Source organism: Schistocerca piceifrons, chromosome 8 (genome assembly GCF_021461385.2).
Source record: "Schistocerca piceifrons isolate TAMUIC-IGC-003096 chromosome 8, iqSchPice1.1, whole genome shotgun sequence".
NCBI classification, from domain to species: domain Eukaryota; kingdom Metazoa; phylum Arthropoda; class Insecta; order Orthoptera; family Acrididae; genus Schistocerca; species Schistocerca piceifrons.
In genome coordinates, this window is record NC_060145.1 from 409,006,017 (window position 1) to 409,031,838 (window position 25,822).

Consider the following 25,822-nt stretch of genomic DNA (forward strand, 5'->3'; position numbering starts at 1 on the left):
ACTCCAGTTCAGACAGAATGGATTGCACGCAAACCCCAATCGTTAGCCCTGATCTGGGCTGCCGATAAAGGTGGTGAACTGCTGTGGGTGGAAAAAGGAGACAGTAATTCAGATGCTCAGGAGAACTACGAATGTGTGCAATGTAACCGGCGAGCAGTTGTGCATGTTGGATCTGCAATGGAGGGACTCCGGCCTCCACAACAACACTGGCCAACGGACTTGTCCTACAAGCTCCTGTCGCTAGGCGAACATCACAGTGATGCACTGGGTCCAGTACACGTAACGCGGAGGGCACTGCTGAATCATAAATCAGACTCCCATAGTCAAGGCGGGATTGATCAAAGGCGTTGTAGAGCTGCAGCACAGTAGAGCTATTTGCACCCCACTTGGTGTCACTCAGGCGGTGGATGGCATTGAGGTGCTGCCAGCATCTGCTTAAGCTGACGAAGGTAAGGTAGCCAAGTCAATCGGGCGTTGAAAAGCAGTCCTAAGAATCGATAAGTCTCCACTACAGTGACTGCATCGTCGTTAAGGTAAAGTTCTGGTTCTGGATGAACGGTACAACTCCGGCAGAAGTGCATGACATGACGTAGTGGCTGAAAACTGGAGGCCATGGGTGATAGCCCATGACTGCATCTTGTGGATGGCTCCCTGTAGGCACTGCTCAGCATCACCAGTACCGGTGCATCAGTACAAAAATTCATCAGTACAAAATGCATACAGAGAGGGTGTGACGAACGGCCCTACAGCTGCTGCTAGACTGTTAATGGCCAACTAAAAATAGTGATACACTCAATACAGAGCGCTGCGCGGACCCATTCCCCTAGATATGGGTGGGAACTATGGGAGGCACAAACTTGGACACAGAAAGTACAGAGGGACAGGAAATTCTGGATAAAAATTGGGAGTGGGCCTCGGAGACTCCACCCGTATAATGAGGCAAGGATATGATGTTGCCAGGTGGTGTCATATGCTTTGTGTAGATCACAATTCTGCCAACGGCCTTGTCAAAGAGGGAGGAGGAGCAGATAGAGGTTCAGGGCACTCTTGTCCTAGGGGTGGGAAATTGCCCCTAAAGGCGGAAGAATCAGCAATGATCAACGACATGAGGATGCAGAAGGCAATGGAAACCACTGCATTAAAGACACGTAACGTGTATCCACAGGACACGTGGCCTGCAATTGAAGAAGTGTCATGATGATCTCTCCATTGGCAAAAGATTCCGGAATAGTCCCCCATTCGGATCTCCGGGAGGGGACTGCCAAGGGGGAGGTTACCATGAGAAAAAGATTGAATAATCAACGAAAGGATAATGTTCTACGAGTCGGGGCGTGGAATGTCAGAAGCTTGAACGTGGTAGGGAAACTAGAAAATCTGAAAAGGGAAATGCAAAGGCTCAATCTAGATATAGTAGGGGTCAGTAAAGTGAAGTGGAAGGAAGACAAGGATTTCTGGTCAGATGAGTATCGGGTAATATCAACAGCAGCATAAAATGGTATAACAGGTGTAGGATTCGTTATGAATAGGAAGGTAGGGCAGAGGGTGTGTTACTGTGAACAGTTCAGTGACCGGGTTGTTCTAATCAGAATCGACAGCAGACCAACACCGACAACGATAGTTCAGGTATACATGCCGACGTCGCAAGCTGAAGATGAACAGATAGAGAAAGTGTATGAGGATATTGAAAGGGTAATGCAGTATGTAAAGGGGGACGAAAATCTAATAGTCATGGGCGACTGGAATTCAGTTGTAGGGGAAGGAGTAGAAGAAAAGGTTACAGGAGTATATGAGCTTGGGACAAGGAATGAAAGAGGAGAAAGACTAATTGAGTTCTGTAACAAGTTTCAACTAGTAATAGCGAATACCCTGTTCAAGAATCACAAGAGAAGGAGGTATACTTGGAAAAGGCTGGGAGATACGGGAAGATTTCAATTAGATTAAATCATGGTCAGACAGAGATTCCGAAATCAGATACTGGATTGTAAGGCGTACCCAGGAGCAGATATAGACTCAGATCACAATATAGTAGTGATGAAGAGTAGGCTGAAGTTCAAGACATTAGTCAGGAAGAATCAATACGCAAAGAAGTGGGATACGGAAGTACTAAGGAATGACAAGATACGTTTGAAGTTCTCTAACGCTATAGATACAGCATAAGGAATAGCGCAGTAGGCAGTACAGTTGAAGAGGAATGGACATCTCTAAAAAGGGCCATCACAGAAGTTGGGAAGGAAAATATAGGTACAAAGAAGATAGCTGCGAAGAAACCATGGGTAACAGAAGAAATACTTCAGTTGATTGATGAAAGGAGGAAGTACAAACATGTTCCAGGAAAATCAGGAATACAGAAATACAAGTCGGTGAGGAATGAAATAAATAGGAAGTGCAGGGAAGCTAAGACGAAATGGCTGCAGGAAAAATGTGAAGACATCGAAAAAGATGTGATTGTCGGAAGGACAGACTCAGCATACAGGAAAGTCAAAACAACCTTTGGTGACATTAAAAGCAACGGTGGTAACATTAAGAGTGCAATGGGAATTACACTGTTAAATGCAGAGGAGAGAGCAGATAGGTGGAAAGAATACATTGAAAGCCTCTATGGGGGTGAAGATTTGTCTGATGTGATAGACGAAGAAGCAGTAGTCGATTTAGAAGAGATAGGGGATCCAGTATTAGAATCGGAATTTAAAAGAGCTTTGGAGGACTTACGGTCAAATAAGGCAGAGGGGATAGATAACATTCCATCAGAATTTCTAAAATCATTGGGGGAAGTGGCAACAAAACGACTATTCACGTTGGTGTGTAGAATATATGAGTCTGGCGACATACCATCTAACTTTCGGAAAAGCATCATCCACACAATTCCGAAGACTGCAAGAGCTGACAAATGCGAGAATTATCACACAATCAGCTTAACAGCTCATGCATCGAAGCTGCTTACAAGAATAATATACAGAAGAATGGAAAAGAAAATTGAGAATGCGCTAGGTGATGATCAGTTTGGCTTTAGGAAAAGTAAAGGGACGAGAGAGGCAATTCTGACGTTACAGCTAATAATGGAAGCAAGGCTAAAGAAAAATCAGGACACTTTCATAGGATTTGTCGACCTGGAAAAAGCGTTCGACAATATAAAATGGTGCAAGCTGTTCGAGATTCTGAAAAAAGTAGGGGTAAGCTATAGGGAGAGATGGGTCATATACAATATGTACAACAACCAAGAGGGAATAATAAGAGTGGACGATCAAGAACGAAGTGCTCGTATTAAGAAGGGTGTAAGACAAGGCTGTAGCTTTCGCCCCTACTCTTCAATCTCTACATCGAGCAAGCAATGATGGAAATAAAAGAAAGGTTCAGGAGTGGAATGAAAATACAAGGTGAAAGGATATCGATACAATTCGCTGATGACATTGCTATCCTGAGTGAAAGTGAAGAAGAATTAAATGATCTGCTGAACGGAATGAACAGTCTAATGAGTACACAGTATGGTTTGAGAGTAAATCGGAGAAAGACGAAGGTAATGAGAAGTAGTAGAAATGAGAACAGCGAGAAACTTAACATCAGGATTGATGGTCATGAAGTCAATAAAGTTAAGGAATTCTGCTACCCGGGCAGTAAAATAACCAATGACGGACGGAGCAAGGAGGACATCAAAAGCAGACTCGCTATGGCAGAAAAGGCATTTCTGGCCAAGAGAAGTCTACTAATATCAAATACCAGCCTTAATTTGAGGAAGAAATTTCTGAGGATGTACGTCTGGAGTACAGCATTGTATGGTAGTGAAACATGGACTGTGGGAAAACCGGAACAGAAGAGAATCAAAGCATTTGAGATGTGGTGCTATAGGCAAATGTTGAAAATTAGGTGGACTGATAACATAAGGAATGAGGAGGTTCTACGCAGAATCGGAGAGGAAAGGAATATGTGGAAAACACTGATAAGGAGAAGGGACAGGATGATAGGACATCTGCTAAGACACGAGGGAATGACTTCCATAGTACTAGAGGGAGCTGTAGAGGGCAAAAACTGTAGAGGAAGACAGAGATTGGAATATGTCAAGCAAATAATTGAGGACGTAGGTTGCAAGTGCTACTCTGAGATGAAGAGGTTAGCACAAGAAAGGAATTCGTGGCGGGCTGCATCAAACCAGTCAGTAGACTGATGGGGGGGGGGGGGGGGTGGGGGTGGGGCAACCACCAGGTGTTGGCATCTGGAAAAGGCTGTTCAGAAGGTAGACTCAAGGGACACAAGATTATCAGTGGTAGAGCGCCCCTGGCAGAAGCCGCCCTGACATGGAGCCAGAAGGCCACATGACTCCAGGACCCAACCCAACCGCTGATACACCGCATGTTCCAGCAGCTTACAAACAGCGTTGGTGAGGCTGATAGCTATCCACATCAAGTGGGTTTTTGCCGGGTTTGAGCACCGGAATGATGGTGCTCTCAAGCCACTGCAATGGAAAGACGCCATCGCACCAGATCCAGTTGAAGCTGACGAGGAGATGTCGCTTGTAGTCGGATGAGAGATGTTTAATCATCTGACTGGATCTGATCCGGCCCAGGAGCTTTGTCGGGACAACGTGCAAGTACGCTGAGGAGTTCCCAGTCCGTAAATTGGGCGTTTGAATGAGAGGACTTTTCTTTCCATCGTCCGTTTGTGAGTGTGAAACACTGGGGGTGGGGTAGGAGGTTGGGGGGGGGGGGGAGGGGGGGGGAGGGAGGGAGGGAGGAGCGTAGTTCTCTGTCGCAGAGGATCCAGCAAAGTGCTCGGTAATCGCATTCGTGTCGGTACATAACACGCCATTCATGGTAACGCCAGGGACACCTGTTGGGTTTTGGTACCCAAAAAGATGTCTGATCTTCGTCCAGACTTGGGAAGGTGACGTATGGTACCCAATGGTCAACACGTACCTCTCCCAACACTGTTGTTTCCATGGCGTACACGGGCATGGAGCCGCTTAAAGGCTAGCAGATGTTCTAGGGAAGGATGTCGCTTATGTCGCTGTAGAGTTCGTCAATGCTCTGTAATTGCCTCAGCGACTTCCGGCGACCACCAAGGGACTGTCTTTCACCAGGGGCACCCTAAAGAGGGAGGGATCGTGTTTTCTGCCGCAGTCACTTGCTCAACCATCACATCTATGTTACCATGAGGGGCAGAGTCAACAGTGACATCAGAGGTGAAAGTTTCCCAGCCCACCTTGTTTAAAGCCCATCTGGGCAGGCATCCATGGGCCTGACACTGGTGCAGTGACAGGAAGATGGGGAAGTGGTCACTACTACACAGGTCATGTGCTCTCCAGTGGATAGATGGGAGAAGTCCTGGGATGCAAACTGATAAATCAATGGCCGATTAACTACCATGAGCCACACTGAAATGTGTGGTGGCCCCAGTATTTAACAAGCAGAGGTCGAACTGTGACAGTGAAGTTTTGACATCTGTGCCTTGGCCATTAAGCACGGTGTCACCCCACAAGGGGTTATGGGTGTTAAAATCTCCCAAAAGTAGGAAAGGTTTAGGGAGTTGATCAATCAGTGCAGCTAACACATTCAGGGGTACTGCACCATCTGGAGGAAGATATACATTGCAGACAGTTATTTCCTACATCATCTGTATTCTGACAGCCACAGCTTCAAGAGGGGTTTGAAGGAGCGCAGTTTCATTACAGACTGAGTTTAGGACAAACGCAAACTATTATAGTCGTTACGGTTCCTGTAGTATCCTTTATAGCCATGGAGGACAGGGGTCCGCATTGCTGGGAGGGCAATGCAGAAAGCAGGTGTAGTTGCCGCAGCTCAGCCAGGCGGTGGACGAGGACGTCATTGTGGGACTAAGTAGGCACGGAACATTCAGTGAAGCAGTTTACACCTTAGGGTCACCGGCAGTCACCGACTTTTGCCTGAGCAGTCTATATCCGTTGTGTCTGAGGGTCCAGAGAGATCTAGGTCCTCGGCGGATGCCAGAATCTCCATCCCATCCTCAGATGCAGAACTTGTAGGTAGTGGTGGTGTGGGTACCACTGCAAGTTACTTGTTCTTGGGGGGGGGGGGGGGTCTTCTTTTTTGATTTCCTCCACTGTTCCTTGGGTTTCCCTGGCTGGGAGGACTTCACTGATTCAGTCTTCGGGACAGAAGCCTAGTGTGAAGCCCTACAACCAACTGCTTTTGGGCTCTTCAGCTGCTAGCAGGTTTCATCTTTCCCACTAGCAGACACCTGGGAAAGGAGTGGCCCAAGGAACCCCTTCCTAGCAAGAGGAGCAGAAGAAGCCTTACACTTCTCTGGCTCAGAAGTGGGGACCGAAACTCCCAGTGTATGGAGGGGGGGGGGGGGGGGGGTGTTGCTCCCAAAGTAGGTGGTGCGGGAGCAACAAGAAGGGAAGTGCCCCCACCATCAAGGCGGCAGGTGTAGTCTCCCAGTTCTGAGAGGCGACAGGAATTCGAGGAACTGATGAAGTGAGAACTGTTCTCGTAGCGACAGCATAAGAGGAGATCATAGCTACAGGATGTAGGCGCTCAAATTTCCTCTTAGCCTCAGTGTAGGTCAGTCAGTCCAGGGTCTTATATTCCATGATTTTCCTCTCTTTCTGTAAAATCCTGCAGTCTGGTGAGCAAGGTGAATGATGCTGTCGGCAGTTGACACAGATGGGAGATGGGGCGCATGGAGTATTGGGATACAATGGACGTCCACAACCTTTTTTTTGTTTTAGGGCACAAAACTGCTATGGTCATTAGCGCCCGGTCTGTGGCTTAGGAAAAGGTAAAAAACAAAAATGGAAACCAGCAGCAATGGGAACGAAACTCAAAAAATTGGAGAAACTAAAAGCAGAAGGAAAGCTTAAAAAACTACTACAGAAAGGGGTTGGTTGTCCCCAAAAAGAGCTTCAAATGACTGACGTCATCTCACTGGCACTAATAAACTCGAGAACGCGATCGGCTGAGCACGTGTCATCTGCTAAAATGGACGATATTTCAGGCGACAGCTGTAGACGGGCGCGTAACTGAGTAAAATAGGGGCACTCAAGTAAAAGGTGTCTTACTGTCCACAGCTGAGAGCAGTGGGGACAGAGTGGGGGAGGATCGCCGCTTAAAAGATGTCGATGGCTAAAAAGACAGTGCCCTATCCGGAGTCTAGTTAAAATCACCTCCTCCCGACAACGCGTTTGGAAGGAAGAGGTCCAAGCACAGGGAATAGTTTTCACATCCCGCAATTTATTATGGGGAAGTGTCGACCAATGCGCATGCCATAAAATAACACAACAACATAAAACACTCCATAGATCGGTGAAGGGAATCGTGCGAATAGCTGGCCGAAGAAGGGAGCCCGCAGCCTTGGCCGCTATATCGGCTGCCTCATTTCCACAGATACCAACGTGTCCTGGGTTCCAGAGGAACGCCACCGAGACGCCTCCCCAAGTGGAGCAAGCGTAGGCAGTCCTGAATCCGGTGGACCAGAGGGTGGACAGGGTAGAGAGCTTGGAGACTGAGGAGAGAGCTGAGAGAATCTGAACAGATAACATACCGTATCCGCTGATGGGGACGGATGTATTGGACAGCCTGGAGAACAGCGTAAAGCTATGCAGTATAAACCGAACACTGGTCGGGAAGCCGAAATCGATTTGGGGTGTCGCCAACAATATAGGCACTCCCTACACTAAACGATGTTTTTGAGCCATCGGTGTAAATAAATGTGGCATCCTTCATTTGTGCGCACAGAGCAGAAAATGCTCGACGATAAACAAGTGAAGGGGTACCATCCTTGGGAAACTGACAAAGATCACGGAGCAGGCAGATCTGGGGACAGAGCCAAGGTGGTGCTGTACCCCAAGTTGTCAAGAAAGTTTTAGGAAAGCAGAAGGAAAGATAATGGAGCAGTTAACGGAAGCGGACTCCGACTGATAGTAGGGAGGAAGGGCGGCCTGCATACCCTAAATCCAAGGAGGCGTCGAAAAAAATGTCATGGGCCAGATTAGCAGGCATGGAAGACAAATGGCTAGCATAACGACTTAGAAGGACAGCTCGCCGATTGGACAGTGGAGGTTCAGCAGTCTCAGCATAAAGGCTTTCCACAGGGCTGATGTAAAAAGCTACAGACACTAAACGTAATCCACGGTGGTGGATAGAGTCGAGATGCCGAAGAATAGATTGCGGGACTCCAGCCACCAAGCTAAACGTCAATTCACCATACGCTCCATAACCTTACATACACTATTCGTGAGAGAAATGGGGCGATAGCTAGAGGGGAGATGTTTGTCCTTTCCAGGTTTCGGAACAGGGGAAAAGCATTGTCGGTCCAAATTCGATTATAACGGTGAAGGAGGTAACGCAGACTATGGTATGATAAATGCAGCAACATTTGGATGTGGATACCATCCGGTCTTGGGGTGGAGGAGCGAGAAGAGAGTGCATGTTGGAGTTCCCGCATGGAGAAAACAGTATCGTAGCTTCGCGATTTTGAGAGGAGAAAGCAAGAGGTCGCACTTCCACTGCACGTTTCTTCGGGAGAAACGCTGGCGGGTAATTTGAAGAGCTGGAAATCTCAGCAAAGTGTTGACCCAACGAGTTAGAAATTGCGATGGGATCCACTAATGTATCATGCGCGACAGTGAGCCCAGAGACCGGGGAGAAACTAGGCGCGCCTGATAACCGTCTAATTCGACTCCAAACTTCCGAGGAGGGAGTGAAGGTGTTAAATGAGCTAGTGAAGAAGTCCCAGCTTGCCTTCTTGCTATCGCGGATGATGCGACGGCACCACGCACAGGACTGCTTATGGCGGATACAGTTGGCCAATGTAGGATGGTGTCTGAAAATGCGAAGAGCACGTCGCCGCTCACATATTGCGTCACGGCATGCCTCGTTCCACCAAGGAACTGGGGGGCGACGGGGCAATTCGGAGGTGCGAGGTATTGAACATTCCGCAGCTGTAAGAATAATGTCTGTAATATGAGTGACCTCATCGTCGACACTAGGAAAGTGATGGTCATCGAATGTCGCTAGAGACGAAAAAAGTGTCCAATCGGCTTGGGCGAACTTCCAGCGTCTCGGGCGCATATATGTCAGTTGTGACTGCAATCGAAGGACACATGGAAAGTGGTCACTCGAATGTGTATCAGCAAGGGCGAACCATTTGAAGTACCGAGCTAGCGGAACAGTACCGACCAAAAGGTCCAAATGAGAGAAATTTGTAGTGGAGGCAGACAAAAATGTAGGGTCCCCAGTGTTCGAGGCAAACAAGATCCGCTTGGTGGAAGACGTCTAGCAATAGTGAGCCATGCGGACAAGGATGTGGAGATCCCCAAAGCGGGTGGTGGGCACTGAAGTCCCCAACCAGCAAATAGGGGGGTGGAAGCTGAAGATGAAGGAGATCAGCTGATGCCATTGATGTGGACAATTGAATGTATACATTACAAAGAGAGAAGGTGTATCCAGAGAGGGAAAGACGGACAGCAGCTGCTTGGAAGGAAGTGTTTAAGGGGATTGGGTGATAATGGAGAGTATTATGGAGAAGAATCATGAGTCCTCCATGTGCTGGAGTGCCTTCAACAGAGGGGAGATCAAATCGGACTGAGATGAAAATGGGGAAAAACAAAGTGGTCGTGGGGACGCAGCTTTGTTTCCTGAAGACAGAGGATGGCCAGCGAGTAGGATCTTAAGAGGATCAACAATTCATCCTGATTGCTGTGGATATTCCAATAGATAATGGACATAGGGTGGACAGAAAATGGAAGAATGTGACCAAGGCTGCCGTCAGCTCAACGACTGCTCAGAGCTTGCGACCGACAGCGTGGAACGGCACTCAGCCGAAGGCAGAAGATCCTGATCCATAAGTTGTTCAGGAGCAGCTCCTGCCACCAGCAATCGGCCGGTTGATCGGATGCCAGCAGTGCGCCTTGGCGACACAGAAGACGGCCGAGGGCGGTTACCACCAGGTGGTGCTGTAGATGACACACACCATGGCGGAGAAGGAGAGGAACTATGTTTCTTATTAGCCTTCTTGGAAACATGATGTTTAGATGAAGGAGAAACCGATGGTTGTGAAGTTGGGGTATGTAAAAAATCTTCACGAGTATGCTCTTTTTTGGAAGTCCGGGTGTCTGACTTTTGGGATCGAGATTTAGCAGAACCCGATGAAGGGTGAGCCATAGAGTGAGCAGGCGAAAGTGGGGAGTTTCAACGGGCGATCTTTGCACTGGCCGATCTGATGACCGTGTCACTGAAGGTGAGATCACAAGTCTGCATGGCCGCCTCCTTTGTTGGCCGAGGAGAGGCAAGGATAGTGCTGTATTTTCCTGTCTGAGGCACAGTGGGCTTTAGACTGTGCGAATAATTTTCGTGCAGCAAAGGTCGACACCTTTTTCTTCACTCTGATTTCCTGAATGAGCTTTTTGTCTTTAAAAATTGGGCAATCTCTAGAGGAAGCAGCGTGGTCACCCATACAGTTGATGCAACGAGGGGATGGAGGTGGACAAGCACCCTCATGGGCATCCTTGCCACACGTAACACATTTGGCCGGGTTGGAACAGGACTGGCTGGTATGATTGAACCGCTGGCACCGATAGCAACGCGTAGGGTTTGGGATGTAGGGGCGAACGGAAACTATCTCATAGCCCGCTTTTATTTTTGATGGGAGTTGAACTCTGTCAAACGTCAAGAAGACAGTACGGGTTGGAACGATGTTCGTATCAACCCTTTTCATGACTATGAACAGCCGTTACACCCTGGTCAGACAGGTAGTGTTGAATTTCCCCGTCAGGCAATCAGTCGAGGGAGCGTGTATAAACGACTCCACGTGAGGAATTTGAAGTGCGGTGCGCTTCCACCCGGACAGGGAAGGTGTGGAGCAGTGAAGTACACAGCAATTTTTGTGCCTGGAGGGCACTGACTGTTTCTAACAACAAGGTGCCATTCCCTAATCTGGAACAAGACTTTACAGGACCTGCAATTGCGTCGACACATTTCTGAATAATGAAAGGGTTGACCGTGGAGAAGTCGTGACCTTTGTCAGACCGAGAAACAACAAGGTACTGTGGCAACGATGGAAGAACTGTCTGTGGCTGAGACTCATTGAACTTACGCTTGTGAGCAGACATAGGAGAAGATGAGGAAACCATTGCGGAAGTATCCCACATGATTACCGGCGTCTCCGATGGCGCGCTCCTCCCTTGTGGGGGCCCTCTCTGAGGGCACTCCCGCCTTAGGTGATTGTTCACACCTCAGGTCACACCTCTCGAGAAACGGACGGAGGGACCAATCGGCGCTTTCGGAAGGTATCAGCTCGGGTAATCACCCCTCCCTGGGCCTGGCCGTTACCAGGGGGTACATACGTGTACTACCTGTCTACCCGGGGCGGGGAATTACGCGTTACCCCATCACCGGCTACGCATGAAAGTGCGTGGGTCGGCCTTCAGACACGCACAGGGAGGAAAAAAGAGAATGGGAAAAACAAAGAAAGGGAAAGAAAAGAAGAGAAGAGGTAAAGAAAAGAGAAGGACAAAGGAAGTATGAAGACTTGCAAGCAGAGAAAGCGAAGAATGTGTAACAATTTCGAGCGTCTGTCTCCGGACGTAGGCACAAAACATACTCCCAGAGGGGGAGAAAGGGAAGAAAAGAGGCGGAGGTGGTGGTGGGGGGGGGGGGTGTGAAGGTGGGGGATGGGGAAGGATGCAGAAAAGGAAGGTATGCAGCCCGGAAAGGAAGGAGGGCCACATTAGCTCGGGGTCCCGTGCTCGCTACCCACGTATCCACAAAAGAGTAGTGGACCCCCTGGGGGGGGGGGGGTCCACAACCTTGGCAGGTGGGGCTGGAAGTACAGCGGGAAGACACATGGCCGAACTTCCAGCACTTAAAACACCGCATCAGGGGAGGGATATATGGTTTGATGTTACAGTGTCGGACCATCATCTTGACCTCCTTGTGCAGTGTGTCACCCTCGAAGGCCAAGATGAAGGCACCGGTGGCAACCTGATTATCCCTCGGACCCCGATGGAGTGCCCGACTAAATGAACACCTCGCCGCTCTAAACTGGCACGCAGCTCACCGTCAGGCTGCAAAAGAAGGTCCCTGTGCAATATAATACCCTGGACCATATTTAAGCTCTTATGAGGCATGGTGGTAACAGACCCATCCCCCAACTTGCCACAAGCAAGTAATTCCCGTGACTGGGCAGAGGATGCTGTTTTTATCAAAACTGACCCAGAGCACATTTGGGACAAGCCCTCCACCTCCCCAAACTTGTTCTCCAAATGCTCCATAAAAAAAAATGAGGCTTCATGGACATGAAAGATTCCCCATCAACTCTCGTACATACGAGGTACCGGGGCGAATAACCTTCACTGCCATCCTTAGCCTCACGTTCCTCCCATGGTTGGGGTCATATTTCTTAGCATTGGGACTTTGCCCGCTTAGATACTGCTGGCAGCAGACCACCAGCAAGAGATGACGCACTACGCTTCATGGTGTGTCATCCGCCCTGATACCACCCACTCCAACCAGGGGCCCTCCCCACAGGCGCCACCCAGCCACAGCAAAGGCCACCTGGCAGATGGCCACTGCTGGGAATCCTGATGCCCCAGGGTGATGGGCATCTACTCCTTGGCATACATGGGGAGTTAACTGCGCATGGATCAGCAGAGCGATCCCTGTGTGGTCAGGGGGCTACAATCAACAGGGTACGTGGTGGTCCGACCACAGCGGGCTGGCTACTGTGCTGGATATGAGGTACAAAGAAGTCCATGGTCACCGTCGGCACAAAGTGACACTGCATGGTGCATGGTGGACAACGTACCCAAGAAGGTGCCCTTGCTGAAGAGATGGAGGGTGAGTGGGACTGTAATGCGACGAGAAAGTGGGCTAAAGATCTGAATGCATGATGCACACAATGCACCATTCAAGGCGCCCTTCCATAATTGTCTTGCTCTTCAGGAAAATTTTGAAAAAGGGAGGTCAAACCCCACAGAGGACTATCACATAAAGGCCGAAACGTTTGAGACTCCTTTTAGTCGCCTCTTACAACAGGCAGGAAAACCTCAGGCCTATTCTTACCCCCAGAACCGCAGGGGGGTGATGCACTAAGTGTGGGCGGTGTACGGCGCACAGAGGCTTTGAGGGGTGCTTCGAGAGTCTGAGCGGGTGACTACTGAAATGCAGATGTACTCCATAGCCTGATACAGGGCGATGAGCTCTGCTGTAAATAGTGAGGAGTGTGGCAGAGGCAGATACCGGAAAACATCGGCGCCAATGACAAAGGCACATCTGACACCACAGTCAGTCTGACGGCCATCAGTGTACACAAAGGTACTATCTCGAAGTTCCATGCGAAGGTCATGAAACCAAGGTTGCTGTAGTGTCCTTAGGAAGCGAATGAACACTAAGGTGAACACGGGCTGCTGCACAAAGCCAAGATGGTGAAGGGTTTGCACCCACCGGGAAAGTTGCAGGTAGTGTGTAGTTAATCTTCTGGAGCAAGAGCCAAAAGCGAACTCCAGGAGGTAACAGGGAACAAGGATGCGCCCCATAATGGCTATCAAAGGATTCTTCGAAAAAGGAGGCATAGGAATGGTGGCCACGCATGATAAACGGCATGCATACCTGCTGAGGATAAAGTCACAGCAGAAAAACAGTGGTAGTTCAACAGCTTCTGCATACAGACTCTCAACCAGGCCAGTATAAAAGGCACCAGTGGCCATACGGATGCCACGATGGCGGATAGTATTGAGACAGCGTAAGAGGGAGAGAGATGCAAATGCATTAGCAAAGCACCCATAATCTAATTTTGAACAGACAAGGGACCAGTCCAAATGGAGCAGGGTGGTTTGATCTGCACCCCAGGAAGTGCCATTGAGGACACACAGGACATAGAAGGACCGTGTATAGCAGGCTGCCAGGTAAGACACGTGGGAGGACCAAAAGTGTTTCCCACCAAGCATGAGCCCCAGAAATTTCGTAGTTTCAATGAATGGAAGAGCAACAGGCCCACGATGTAAAGATGGTGAGAGAAACCAATGCACCGCCAGAAATTCATACAAACTGTTTTGTCAGTGGAAAACTGAAAGCCACTGTTGATACTCTATGAGTAAAGATGGGAACATTACTGTGATATAAAGTTAAGAAGAGAAAGAAAATTAATCCATAATTAAATGTCCAACAAACAAAATAAATCATCGCATTAAACTGACTGCAGATACTACCAACAGTTTCCACTAGACTGCAGGACAAGCGGAAGTTCAAGAATTGCACTGAACTGTTATTGTGATCTTTTATTTATGTAGTAGTTGCTTTTGTTGCATGCACCTGCACCATGGAAGATACGGAAATACGGAAGGATTTGAGTGGGAACAGTGACACCTGTTTGTCTGACAACTACAATGCGTGCGGTCAGAAAATTTTGTCGTGCTGCTAACCATGTGGATCTATGATGCATACTTTTGGCTTTTTACAGACATCTACCATGTTTAAATTACAGTTTTCCTGGATCCATTTGTACATGAAATTGAATAGACTTTAAAACTGGACAAATACTCAATAATAGCATACAATAGATGCTGAAAGTATAGAGTGGGACCAGTGGCATATTCATGTATTTCGTGCAGCAGTGCTTGCTTTTGACACACACCATGAGGTATGACAGGAACGACAAGAGGGTGTCAGCTGCTGATTTTACACAGCCAATGAGGCAGTGGAAAGCAGACAATACATTTGGAAGCAAGAGACAGTGTAACATTCTCACGTCAGTACAGAAGCAAAATCCGCTACGTGCTCAGAAAAAAAAAAAAAGCAGCTGTGTTCTCAGATCGCACCACAGTTACAACGTCAGAAAGTGCAACATATTCTGAAGAAATAGCCAAATATTTGTGACAACAAAGATATAACTTCCACAGTTGTCCTTTTATGATGATTATGATTAAAAACTGTGATACTATAGGTGACAAGTTAAGTACATGTAAAAGGCAGTATAGATAGAAAGTGATATAAACCAATTATTTCGATTTATTTGATTACTCCTTGCATTATCAAAATGTAGACAATGAATAATTTGTCCATCCAAGCTTAGAATGTGTGTAATATTCACTTTTTAAGCAGATCCCTTACGTTGATAGAAGTTAGTGATTTTGGTTGGACACAATATGTTAAACAATTTTTTTCACGCAGCCTCTTCAAAAAGGGGGTCATCCTACATTCAAGGTCTTCTTAAAGTCAAGTAAATATGGTATATGACCAGAAAAATGAATGCTCTTAATGCCAGCTCTCACAAGAGCTGTTATATTTGTAAGATTTTGAGCTTAGTTGGCAGACGTGACTCCATTTAGACATAGGTTTCATTGTAGATTTGATACTGTAATAGCTGAAATCTCAAAATATGGAGTACCATATACTTCTTGCTGCCACCTGAAATGCTTATTTTCATTTTTTAAGACAAATATGTAAGCAGTTTCTCAAACTCCACCAGCCGTATGACAGGCCATACCCAGTATTTGCACTTTGTGCTGAAATAATATTATGGGAGTGACTATGGCTTCTATCGATTCATTCTCTGCCAGCTGAGTACAAGCACAACACATACTTTAAAGGGTGTATACGCGGCCGAGGAAAAAAATTCCCGGATTTCTCTATTAAAAATAGACTTTCTCCCGGGTGAAAAAATATTTTTTTTGTGTTACGTGTCAGTATACTTTTCATGGGAGGCAATTCATTGTTATGAAGCATTGCATAATCTCCCTAAAACCTTTGACACAGTTTGCTGTTGGCAGATGCTTCTATGAGCACTATGTTTTGTTGCTGTATATGGCACATTTCCTTTACAATGCAAATCTTATTTTCATTTTTTTCTCTCTCTCATTCATGTTTTATTGCTGGAGTATTTTCTGCAGTGGTGAGATACAGTAATATCCTTTGCTAGAATACAGTTTCTTATCAGACAAAGTTACAAAAATTTAACCGAACACTAAAACAAGGAAAAATTCCCGCAATTCTAAAAATTTCCTGGGGTTTTCCCAGTTTTCTCTCAGATGAAAAAATTCCCAGCTTTCTCTCAGACCTCCCGGGTCATGTACCCCCTGTTTTAACATGATCTGACAGTGCAAATTACAGACTTAGCATATAGATATTCATAATGATGCATGAGAGCCATTATTTTTTCTTCATCAGTTTTCCCCTGCTTTCTATTTTATAGTAAGAATCTGACTACACACATCAAAAAAAGTTTATCATCACCTCGGTTCTGAAAGTTCTGGTACCTGTACACAAAATTGGAAGAGAGATCAACATAAACATTACCGATCTTTTTATTGTTCACGAAAATCACACATTACATGTTGTACCACCATACAGCAAGACCTTCAGAGGTGATGGTCCACACTGCTGTACACACCAGTACCTCTAATACCCAGTAGCACGTCCTCTTGCATTGACGCACACCTGTATTCGCTGTGGCATACTATCTGCAAGTTCATCAAGGCACTGTTGGTCCAGACTGTCCCACTCCTCAACGGTGATTCTGAGTAGATCCCCGAGAGTGGTTGGTGGGTCACGTCATCCATAAACAGCCATTTTCAATCTATCCTAGGCATGTTCGAGAGGGTTAGTGTCTGGAGAACATGCTGGCCACTAGTCGAGCGATGTCATTACTTGAAGGAAGTCATTCACAAGATGTGCATGATAGGGGTGCAAATTGTCATCCAGGAACAAGAATGCCTCGCCAATATGCTGCTGATATGGTTGCAGTAGTGATCAGAGGATGGCGCCTTCCATGGTCATGGAAGGCATATGTTGGCCCCCACATAAAGCCACGCCAGAACAGCAGGGAATCTCCACCTTGCTGTACACGCTGGACAGTGTGTCTAAGGCGATCAACCTGACCAGGATGCCTCCAGACACGTCTATGATGATTGTCTGGTTGAAGGCATATGTGACACTCATCGGTGAAGAGGACAGGATACCAATTCTGAGCAGTCAATTCGGCATGGTGTTGGGCCCATCTGTACAGCGCTGCATGGTGTCGTGGATGCAAAAATGGACATCGCCATGGACATTGGGAGTGAAGTTGCGCATCATGCAGCCATTGTGCACAGTTTTGAGTCATAATATGACATCTTGTGGCTGCACGAAAAGTATTCAAAATTGTGGCATTGCTGTCAGGGTTCCTCGGAGGCATAATCTGTAGGTAGCGGTCACCCACTGCAGTAGTAGCCCTTGGGTGGCCTGAGCGAGGCATGTCCTCGACAGTTCCTGTCTCTCTGTATCCCCTACATGCCCGAACAACATGGCTTTGGTGCACTTCGAGACACCTGTAGACTTCCCTTGTTGAGAGCCCTTCCTGGCACAAAGTAACAAAGCGGACGTGATCGAACTGTGGTGTTGACCATCTAGGCATGGTTGAACTACAGATAACATGAGCCGCGTACCTCCTTCCTAGTGGAATAACGAACTTATTTGCTGTTGGACCCCCTCTGCCTAATAGGTGCTGCTCATGCATGGTTGTTTACATCTTTGGGCAGGTTTAGTGACGTCTCTGAACAGTCATAGGGACTGTGTCTGTGGTATAATATCCACAGTCATCATCCGTCTTCAGGAGTTCTGGGAACCGGAATGATGCAAAACTTTTTCATATGTGTATCTCCAGCACAACGTTCTTTGAATGGTACTATTAAATTAAGAAGGGTCTCTGCCCTTTAATACATTACAGGGTTTCCGTTTAGCCTGAATGTGCTTTAACCATAGCTCTTCTACATTTGTTAGATCTGAAATGTTCTTTTATGCAGGATGGTAGTGACTGTACCACCTCTGCCAAACCCAAACACACTTTTTTTGCCATTAATACCTTTGTTGATGTACTAGCAGCTGCATAGTCACTAATTCCATTCTCATTGTTGACGAGAGAGAGAGAGAGAGAGAGAGAGAGAGAGAGAGAGAGAGAGAGAGAGAGAGAGAGTTCAGCATTGTAAAATCATACTAATTATTCTTGCAGTCAGTAACACATGCATAGTTTTCTCAGTTGGTGCTAGGCAGATTTCAGTCACTCACTGCGACTATCACCATATTGTCAGCTTATTACTTCTTTCGGTATGTCTGTCCTCGTGCAGATAACTGGACATCTGTCTGTGCTGAGTGTCTTTTTCATTTCCTTTCAACTTCTTCCTCTGGTCACAACTGTTCGCATTTCAAACCTTGTCCTTCCGCTCCCTCTTTTTTTCTTCTATTTTTCCTTCCATCGTCGTCTGTAGCAGACAATTCCTATGTAATGTGTCCCATCGAAGATGTTTTCCACTTCTGTATCATCCATCTGGAGTTCCTTTCCTCTCCTACCCTGGTCAGCACTTTCTCATTTGTCATCCTGTCTACCCATTTCATTTTCTCCACTCTTCTCCGTAACCACATTTCAAAACTTGTAAATATTTTTGTTCTTTCTGTGACTATCCACACTTCAGAATTGTAAGACACCACAATCCATGCAAAACATTTGGTGAACCTCTAAGTGTAATGCGGAAGCTTCTGGCTGTCGGCAAACATTTTACTCTCCCCAAAGCTCTTTTTCCCATGAGGATTTTGCATCTCACTTCCTCAGTATAACTCTCGTTTCAAGTTTGAAAGCTTTCGACATACTGGAAAGACTCAAGCTATTCTATTACAATTCCATCTAGAGATAAATTAATCATGTCATTGTCTTTTCCCATTCTCACCACTTTGGCCTTGCCAACGTTCAATTTCATTCCAAAATCTTTATCCATACTTTCAACATTATCTATCATTACCTGCAGCTCTTCCTCTGTTTATGCTAGCAGCAGCAGACTTCATGGGTTTTCTTCTTTCTCCTCCTACTAAAGTGCTTTTGATCTTTCCAAGGTCTTACTGATTAGATTATCAGCATATATTAAGAAGTGCTGCTGAGATACAGCAACCCTGTCTCACAGCTCTAAATATCCACCTCTTCAGTTTCACCTCTTGTTTGAACCACCACTTTTTGTCCTATGTACAGTTGCTTTATAAATTTTCTACTCTTCCAATATATACTAGTATCTTTCAGAATCTTCAACAGCACGCGTCTTATTGTGCTACTGAATTTAGGGCAACAATGAATAACTATTGTCAATGTGTGTGAATCTGGCGACCACAAGAAATGTCCAATCAATAATCCAAGCACGATGCTAGTCACTCTTGTTCACATGAATCTGAAGTCAGATTAATTTTGTTTCTCATAATAATGTTGTTGATACTGTTGTTGCTGCTGCTGATTAAGCACCATTATCTCCTGTCTAATCTAGCTGTGTGATATGTAAGTTCCATGTGGTGTTGAAAATTTGCCCACAGTTACTCCAGTTTCTCTCTCTCTCTCTCTCTCTCTCTCTCTCTCTCTCGTTATTATGACAGACTAACTGCTTTGTTGGGGAGAAGTAACTGCAGTAGTGAATGCTTTGAGTGTTAAGAATTCTCTTTACTAAAGTTCGAGGCTCATTTGTGGATGATATTTACAACAGCTGCTCAACTGAGGCTAAAGATCACAATCAAAGTACTACCACATTAATTTCTTGTAATGTGGATCCAAAGCCTTTATAATTTTTTAAACGGCCCCATTTTCTGCTTTTGGTTGTATCTGTTTTTACTGTGCAGTAAGAACATATGCAACTAAAATCATTTAAAATGTTCTCGCAGTCATACACAAGTTCTAGCTCTGTAGCAGCATACAGTAACTGAAAATGGAGCAGTTACCTTTCACTGATATGGCATGCAATACATCACAAAGTTCTAAAAGCTATTAAATGCAATTTTTGTTATGCATTTCTTTTGAAGTAGATTGTTCCAAGCTTATGCCTTATTCTACTACAGCAAAACTTTCAAGATGGAACCCCCCTCACACACAAATGTTTGCATAAGTATGATACAAAAGCTAGTGCAATTTTCTGAGCTTTATGTATGCCTGTATGCAATTTTTAATTCAATTACAGGTGAGAGATTGCCAAGCTTTACACCTTATTCTATTGAAATGAACACTCTCTTAAAACTATTCAACGAAACCTACATTCAAACAAAGTGAATGAAGGAAACTATTAACCACCCAGTGGATTAGTCGGTTAACTGACAGGCTCATATTACTTTGTATACTTTTAAAACACGCAATGTCTTTGCCACATAATATGAAGTTACTTTCACTCATTTCATTATTCCCCCCCCCCCCCCCCCCAAATACTACATTTTTCATAATTATGTACGAAAAACTTTGTTCATTTACACTGTAAGTGGCTCTGTGTCTATTTTCTATTAATACTATACCTGTTCAACTGTGAGTGATTGGTACATCCTCCCATTTACTTTCTCAGGATCAGTTACCTGATCAGCAGTACAACTGACACCCAATTGTAGTGTTTCTCTTAGGAGAGCGTCCGCTACAGAGCGACATGTTGACTGGTTGATTGTGCTAGTTACTTCCACTAGCATTGATTTGGTGCTTGCTGACATCTGTAATACAAAAAGTTTATGATCAGGTCACAGACTGTAGCTCAAATTGGGAGTTATGCTACCAATATGTGTGTTCAGTCATTCCAACAGCTCTCATCTGAATGACAAATTACATGACATGTATCTATTATTTGCTGAACATTCCCTGACTACTTACAGAGGCTATGAGGAGCAGATGAAGTGAAAGCTTTGCACAGAACAATATTTCCAAGGGAGAGAAGTGATGCAGATAAAATAAGTTCTGCTTAACTTAAGGAGTGTTGGTAAAACACCAACAGCTGTGTTTTGCACTGCGTGCAACTACACTGAAGTATGAAGCTCAATTTTTTTGTGGAAGTATCTTACTGACAAGTTTGTATTCAATAATGGTACTTATTGCTAACTCACAGGTTGATCCCACTAGTGGGTCTGGATTATATTGTCATATATTTGAAACAAAAAGTTCAAGAGCATAATTAACATTGACAACCTGCTGTACAGGCTACTAGAATTGTAAACTCAGTATTCTTCTGTTTAAATCTGCATGGCTGGGAGTGACTGGACTCTTAACATTTGCTGCTTTAAGTCTTAGGATTACTAGCAACTTCTATCAATTCTCTGTTCCGGAATGAAGACTTCGGTAACTTCACACATAAAGAAGACATTTGATAAGAAACCATCAAATGTTGTGTGCACCAAGTTTTCTGTGGAAAATAACTGGAGGAGAGAACTGTCAAACTTATTTAGATCATCAAAGAGGTGGTACATATAGAGATCACACCATTATTTTCACATGCATATAGGTTACTACAGTGAATTCATTAACAATTATGGTGCGTGAAGTGCATGAATTAAAAGCAATCATATTCCTTTCAACCCTCTTTGCTGGAAAATATTTGGTCCCACAACAGAAGAGTGTCAAACACTTTAATTGTAAGTACCAGAGAGAAGCACAAAAGGGGATGGGAGTTACAGTGACACACCAAGACTACAAATTTGAAAGATGTGAGGCATAACATGACAAGCTGCTCTGAATAGAACCCTTTTCACACATCTCCCTATCTTACTTTATAATTTGTTTTTCCAATATCATACTTTCCTTTACTTGGTAAAAAAGATTTTAAATCACTTAAAATAGAGTCTTTTACACATTCATTTCCCTATCTTGAATCTTTTACACATTCATTTCCCTATCTTCAGAAATATGACTGTTGAATTTTACACTACCATTTCATTTGGAGTTAAGTACTTATCAGCAATTCATTATATCAACTGGAACAACTTTTGTTTAGGAAAGACAGTCAATTAAGTTATTAATTTTATGAAAATTTAACCATTTTCTTTGAACATGGGATTAACTTACACATACAAACTATAAAATCTGTAATAACATATTTTTTTAAATTGTGTCACACAAATAAATATTGATATCACTAAAACACACAAATTTCATGATTTAAATCTTAAATTTACTACGAATTTCATTATTTACAGAATAATAAAAAAAAAGCAACTGACAACAGTGGTTGTCAAATATGCAGATACTGACCTTTGAAATATCACTATTTGTTATTGGTGGAAATGATATCACTCTTTCAGTACTATCCAGCAGACATGGAAAAAGTGACTTTCCTTCCACAAGATATAAATACCTGCAAATCAGATATTTGATAAGTTACTACACAAATATGATTATTTCTTTGCTAGAAAGGTAATGTCATATTGGGTTACAAAGGGGATGGGCACACTGTCAGTTTCCATAAATCCACATGCACAAACGCAAAAAGCAGACTAAACTGCCAAGTACTAAAGATTTCTCATCAGCAACAAATACCTTTAACACCTCAATACAGGAGCATGCAACACTAAGTTCTCCAGATATGACAAGCTCATAATACATAAATTTATGTTCCAAACTATTCTCTCTGCATCTTCACATATAAATGTTCATGTGAGAACATAAAAGGAACAATTCTAGTGAAACACACAAAAAGATAAGGAATTTTACGAAAGGGGATGGAGGTGGGGTGTGTGGCAACCTACCCTCCAGGGATTAAATGCAAATACGGAAAAAAATGTGAAGGCAGAGAAGTGGGGGAGGGTGTGGGTGGCAATCTACCTTCTACAGATGAACTGCAAATATGGAGAAAATGTGAAGAATAAGGAAGGGAGAGTGACATGAATGTAGTGGAAACTAAAGCATACATAGTTTTGCTAGAATACATATAATATTAGAGTTTAGCTTAATAACAAAGCATTACTTAAAAGTATACTACTGCTGTACTGGACAACCAGAAATTCCCTTCATACCTTAACTAAATGAGTATCTGTGTAACAATTTGACCTCCGATCACTGATATGGCAACAGTGCTCTTCATGTGACTTGCAATGCGACTGCCATGTAACTGCCGAGTTATTACCTGAGGAAGAACATAGTCTGAGCTAACCAGCTCACTTATTGCCTTTCCACATTTGGTGAAGAACAACTGCAGATCCAGCAATTTCACTTTGGAGGAGCACTTAATGACAAGTGTGTGTGCCGTGGCACCCTAGACATCAGGCACTGACTGCACTCTGCACTACTTCCAAGCTGTTTGGATTGCTGTGAGCTCTGCCTCCTGTGGGAGAGACACCATGGGAACTGTGAACTCTAACTCCATGGTCAGACCAATGGGTGGTGACAGCAGTGTTCCAACCAGCCCACCAGACAGCCTGTAAGGTGACAGTAGAAGTCATCGGCTTACCACACTCTTTCCTGCAGCCACAGGGTCACATGTTGAAAATAGGACCGCATGTATCCTGTGAGGCACAAGCTTAGCAAACTAGTCCCATCGCAGTAAGCAACTGACCAGAAGAGCTCCACAAGGACTCGCTACGGACTCCGCCATCAGCTGCCAGGACATCACGCCGTCTCCCCCATCTGGACTAAGTGTTATCGGCTAGGACTTGGTATAACTTACACTGTTCTGTTTTCTTCACTGACAAGATAGTGCGAAGACTTTACATTAAGCTTCTACCCTTACTGAATTTAGAAATTTTCTGTATTGTTTGATTTTTAGGTCTCCAGTAAAGTACTACAGCAAGATAATTTGGAAATATTTAGCTTCTACAACTTAAGCAAAAGTGTGGACAGTTTTCAAATTCTAGAGCTGAGGAACCTTTCATTTTACTGCACTTAACTTTATCCAGATTTCAAGATTTTGCTCACCTTTAAAAATTGTTGTGATTAATTCCATGTGTTGAAGAACTAAACTGTTTGTTTCTGGGATTCAGGAATGTTAATAAATTGTTTCCCATTGAAGAACTATTGTTTGTTTGTTCATTTGCAAAAGAATTTTGTTTAATTTGAGATGAAGGAAATTTAATTTGAGATGAAGGAAATTTACGAGTACTTCCATAATACAATGAGGATTTTGTTAAACTTGTGTTTGAGAAATAAACTAATGTTACAGTGACTACCTGCCTCGTTAGTGAATATCTCCATGGAAATAAAGATGAGGTGACTTACCGAACAAAAGCGCTGGCAGGTCGATAGACACACAAACAAACACAAACATACACACAAAATTCAAGCTTTCGCAACAAACTGTTGCCTCATCAGGAAAGAGGGAAGGAGAGGGGAAGACGAAAGGAAGTGGGTTTTAAGGGAGAGGGTAAGGAGTCATTCCAATCCCGGGAGCGGAAAGACTTACCTTAGGGGGAAAAAAGGACAGGTATACACTCGCACACACGCACATATCCATCCACACATACAGACACAAGCAGACATATGTCTGAAAAAAGGACAGGTATACACTCGCACACACGCACATATCCATCCACACATACAGACACAAGCAGACATATGTCTGAAAAAAGGACAGGTATACACTCGCACACACGCACATATCCATCCACACATACAGACACAAGCAGACATATGTCTGCTTGTGTCTGTATGTGTGGATGGATATGTGCGTGTGTGCGAGTGTATACCTGTCCTTTTTTCCCCCTAAGGTAAGTCTTTCCGCTCCCGGGATTGGAATGACTCCTTACCCTCTCCCTTAAAACCCACTTCCTTTCGTCTTCCCCTCTCCTTCCCTCTTTCCTGATGAGGCAACAGTTTGTTGCGAAAGCTTGAATTTTGTGTGTATGTTTGTGTTTGTTTGTGTGTCTATCGACCTGCCAGCGCTTTTGTTCGGTAAGTCACCTCATCTTTGTTTTTATATATAATTTTTCCCACGTGGAATGTTTCCTTCCATTATATTGTCTCCATGGAAATAGATATATTAGTAAGAGTCCATGAATTGAAGCACAATTACAAAACTATGACATAGGTAGGTTGGTTGGTTTTTGGAGTTAAAGGGGTCAAACTGCAACAGCATCACTCCTTCAACCTCTATCTACCACAATATGAATAATCCTCAGAGGAAAAAGACAAAAGATAAGTGCTGGGAAGCCTCACTGTAACCAAGATATAACAAGAAAGAGAGACAAGCAAGTACAAGTAGAAGAGGAGTGAGAAGGAGTAAGGTGTGGAAGTCGCTCTGCCCAAAATGGCAGTTGCAGGTCCCCATGGTATGGTATGCAGTGAAAGACGCATCCTCTCCATCTGACCACTACTACCTCTGCCTTCATCACACCAAAAAATGAGCAGTACAGAAAAGACGATGAAATTTTAGGAAATACAAAACATTAAAAATGGCAAATATAAAAGAATAAGGGGAATAAAAAGGCGGTAAAGGCATGGGACAGGCTGGACCACCAAACAAGAGCCACTATGGGTCCCGTATCAGCAGGTGAGGGGTGCCCCTTTAAGCCCTCAGGCTATCAATGAGGATAAAGTGTCCTACCTCTCAGAGACGAGTAGAAACCACCTTCATGGGTTAAATGTAAAATCAGGTCACCTGCTTTGGTGTCATCTGCCAACACTAGAGGCAACAGGTCAGGAGGCAGCAGCCAAATTTGGACAATCTAGTAGAATGTGAGTCACTATCAGACAGGTACCACATTGGCACCATATTCTCCAATGTGGCCATGGTGCAGTCAAGTGTGGGCAATGTGTAGCTGGCAAATGACAGTGGATTCCCTGTGAAAAGCATGAAGGGAAGACAGCAACGAGGGGAGCCCAAGGTTGACCATTCCAAGTTTCAGACCTTCAAGAATTGTTGGTGTACTGTTGGCCAAAGGTACAGTTATGGGAGCCTTCCACACCTCCCCCATTACCAAAAATCAGCATTGTGATAGCAACTTTGCAAACTAGTTGGCATATTCATTCCCCGAGATCCCAACATATCCAAAGGTCTAAACAAAGATGACTTGTCGTCCAGCCTGATGGAGGTCAGAAAGAAGATCCTGGATAGTCGTCACTAATGGGTGATGGGGGTAGCACTGGTCTATGGTCACCAAGTAAGGTGGCACAGTGG

The 25,822-nt window shown here is 44.8% G+C and overlaps 1 protein-coding gene across 2 annotated transcripts in view; it reads right to left on the minus strand.

The window, feature by feature from the left end:
- Positions 1 to 25,822, minus strand: part of LOC124711701 (leucine-rich repeat-containing protein 47-like) — a 103,094-nt gene that overhangs the window by 30,160 nt on the left and 47,112 nt on the right. For both annotated transcript variants that reach the window (XR_007005500.1, XM_047241902.1), the window contains exons 5-6: positions 21,967 to 22,069; positions 20,253 to 20,438 (exon numbers count right to left, since the gene is read on the minus strand). Coding sequence is in view for 1 of the 2 variants with exons in the window: in XM_047241902.1 (XP_047097858.1) it covers positions 20,253 to 20,438; positions 21,967 to 22,069 (289 nt within the window). In the remaining variant the exon portion in view is untranslated. The remainder of the gene's footprint in view (positions 1 to 20,252; positions 20,439 to 21,966; positions 22,070 to 25,822) is intronic.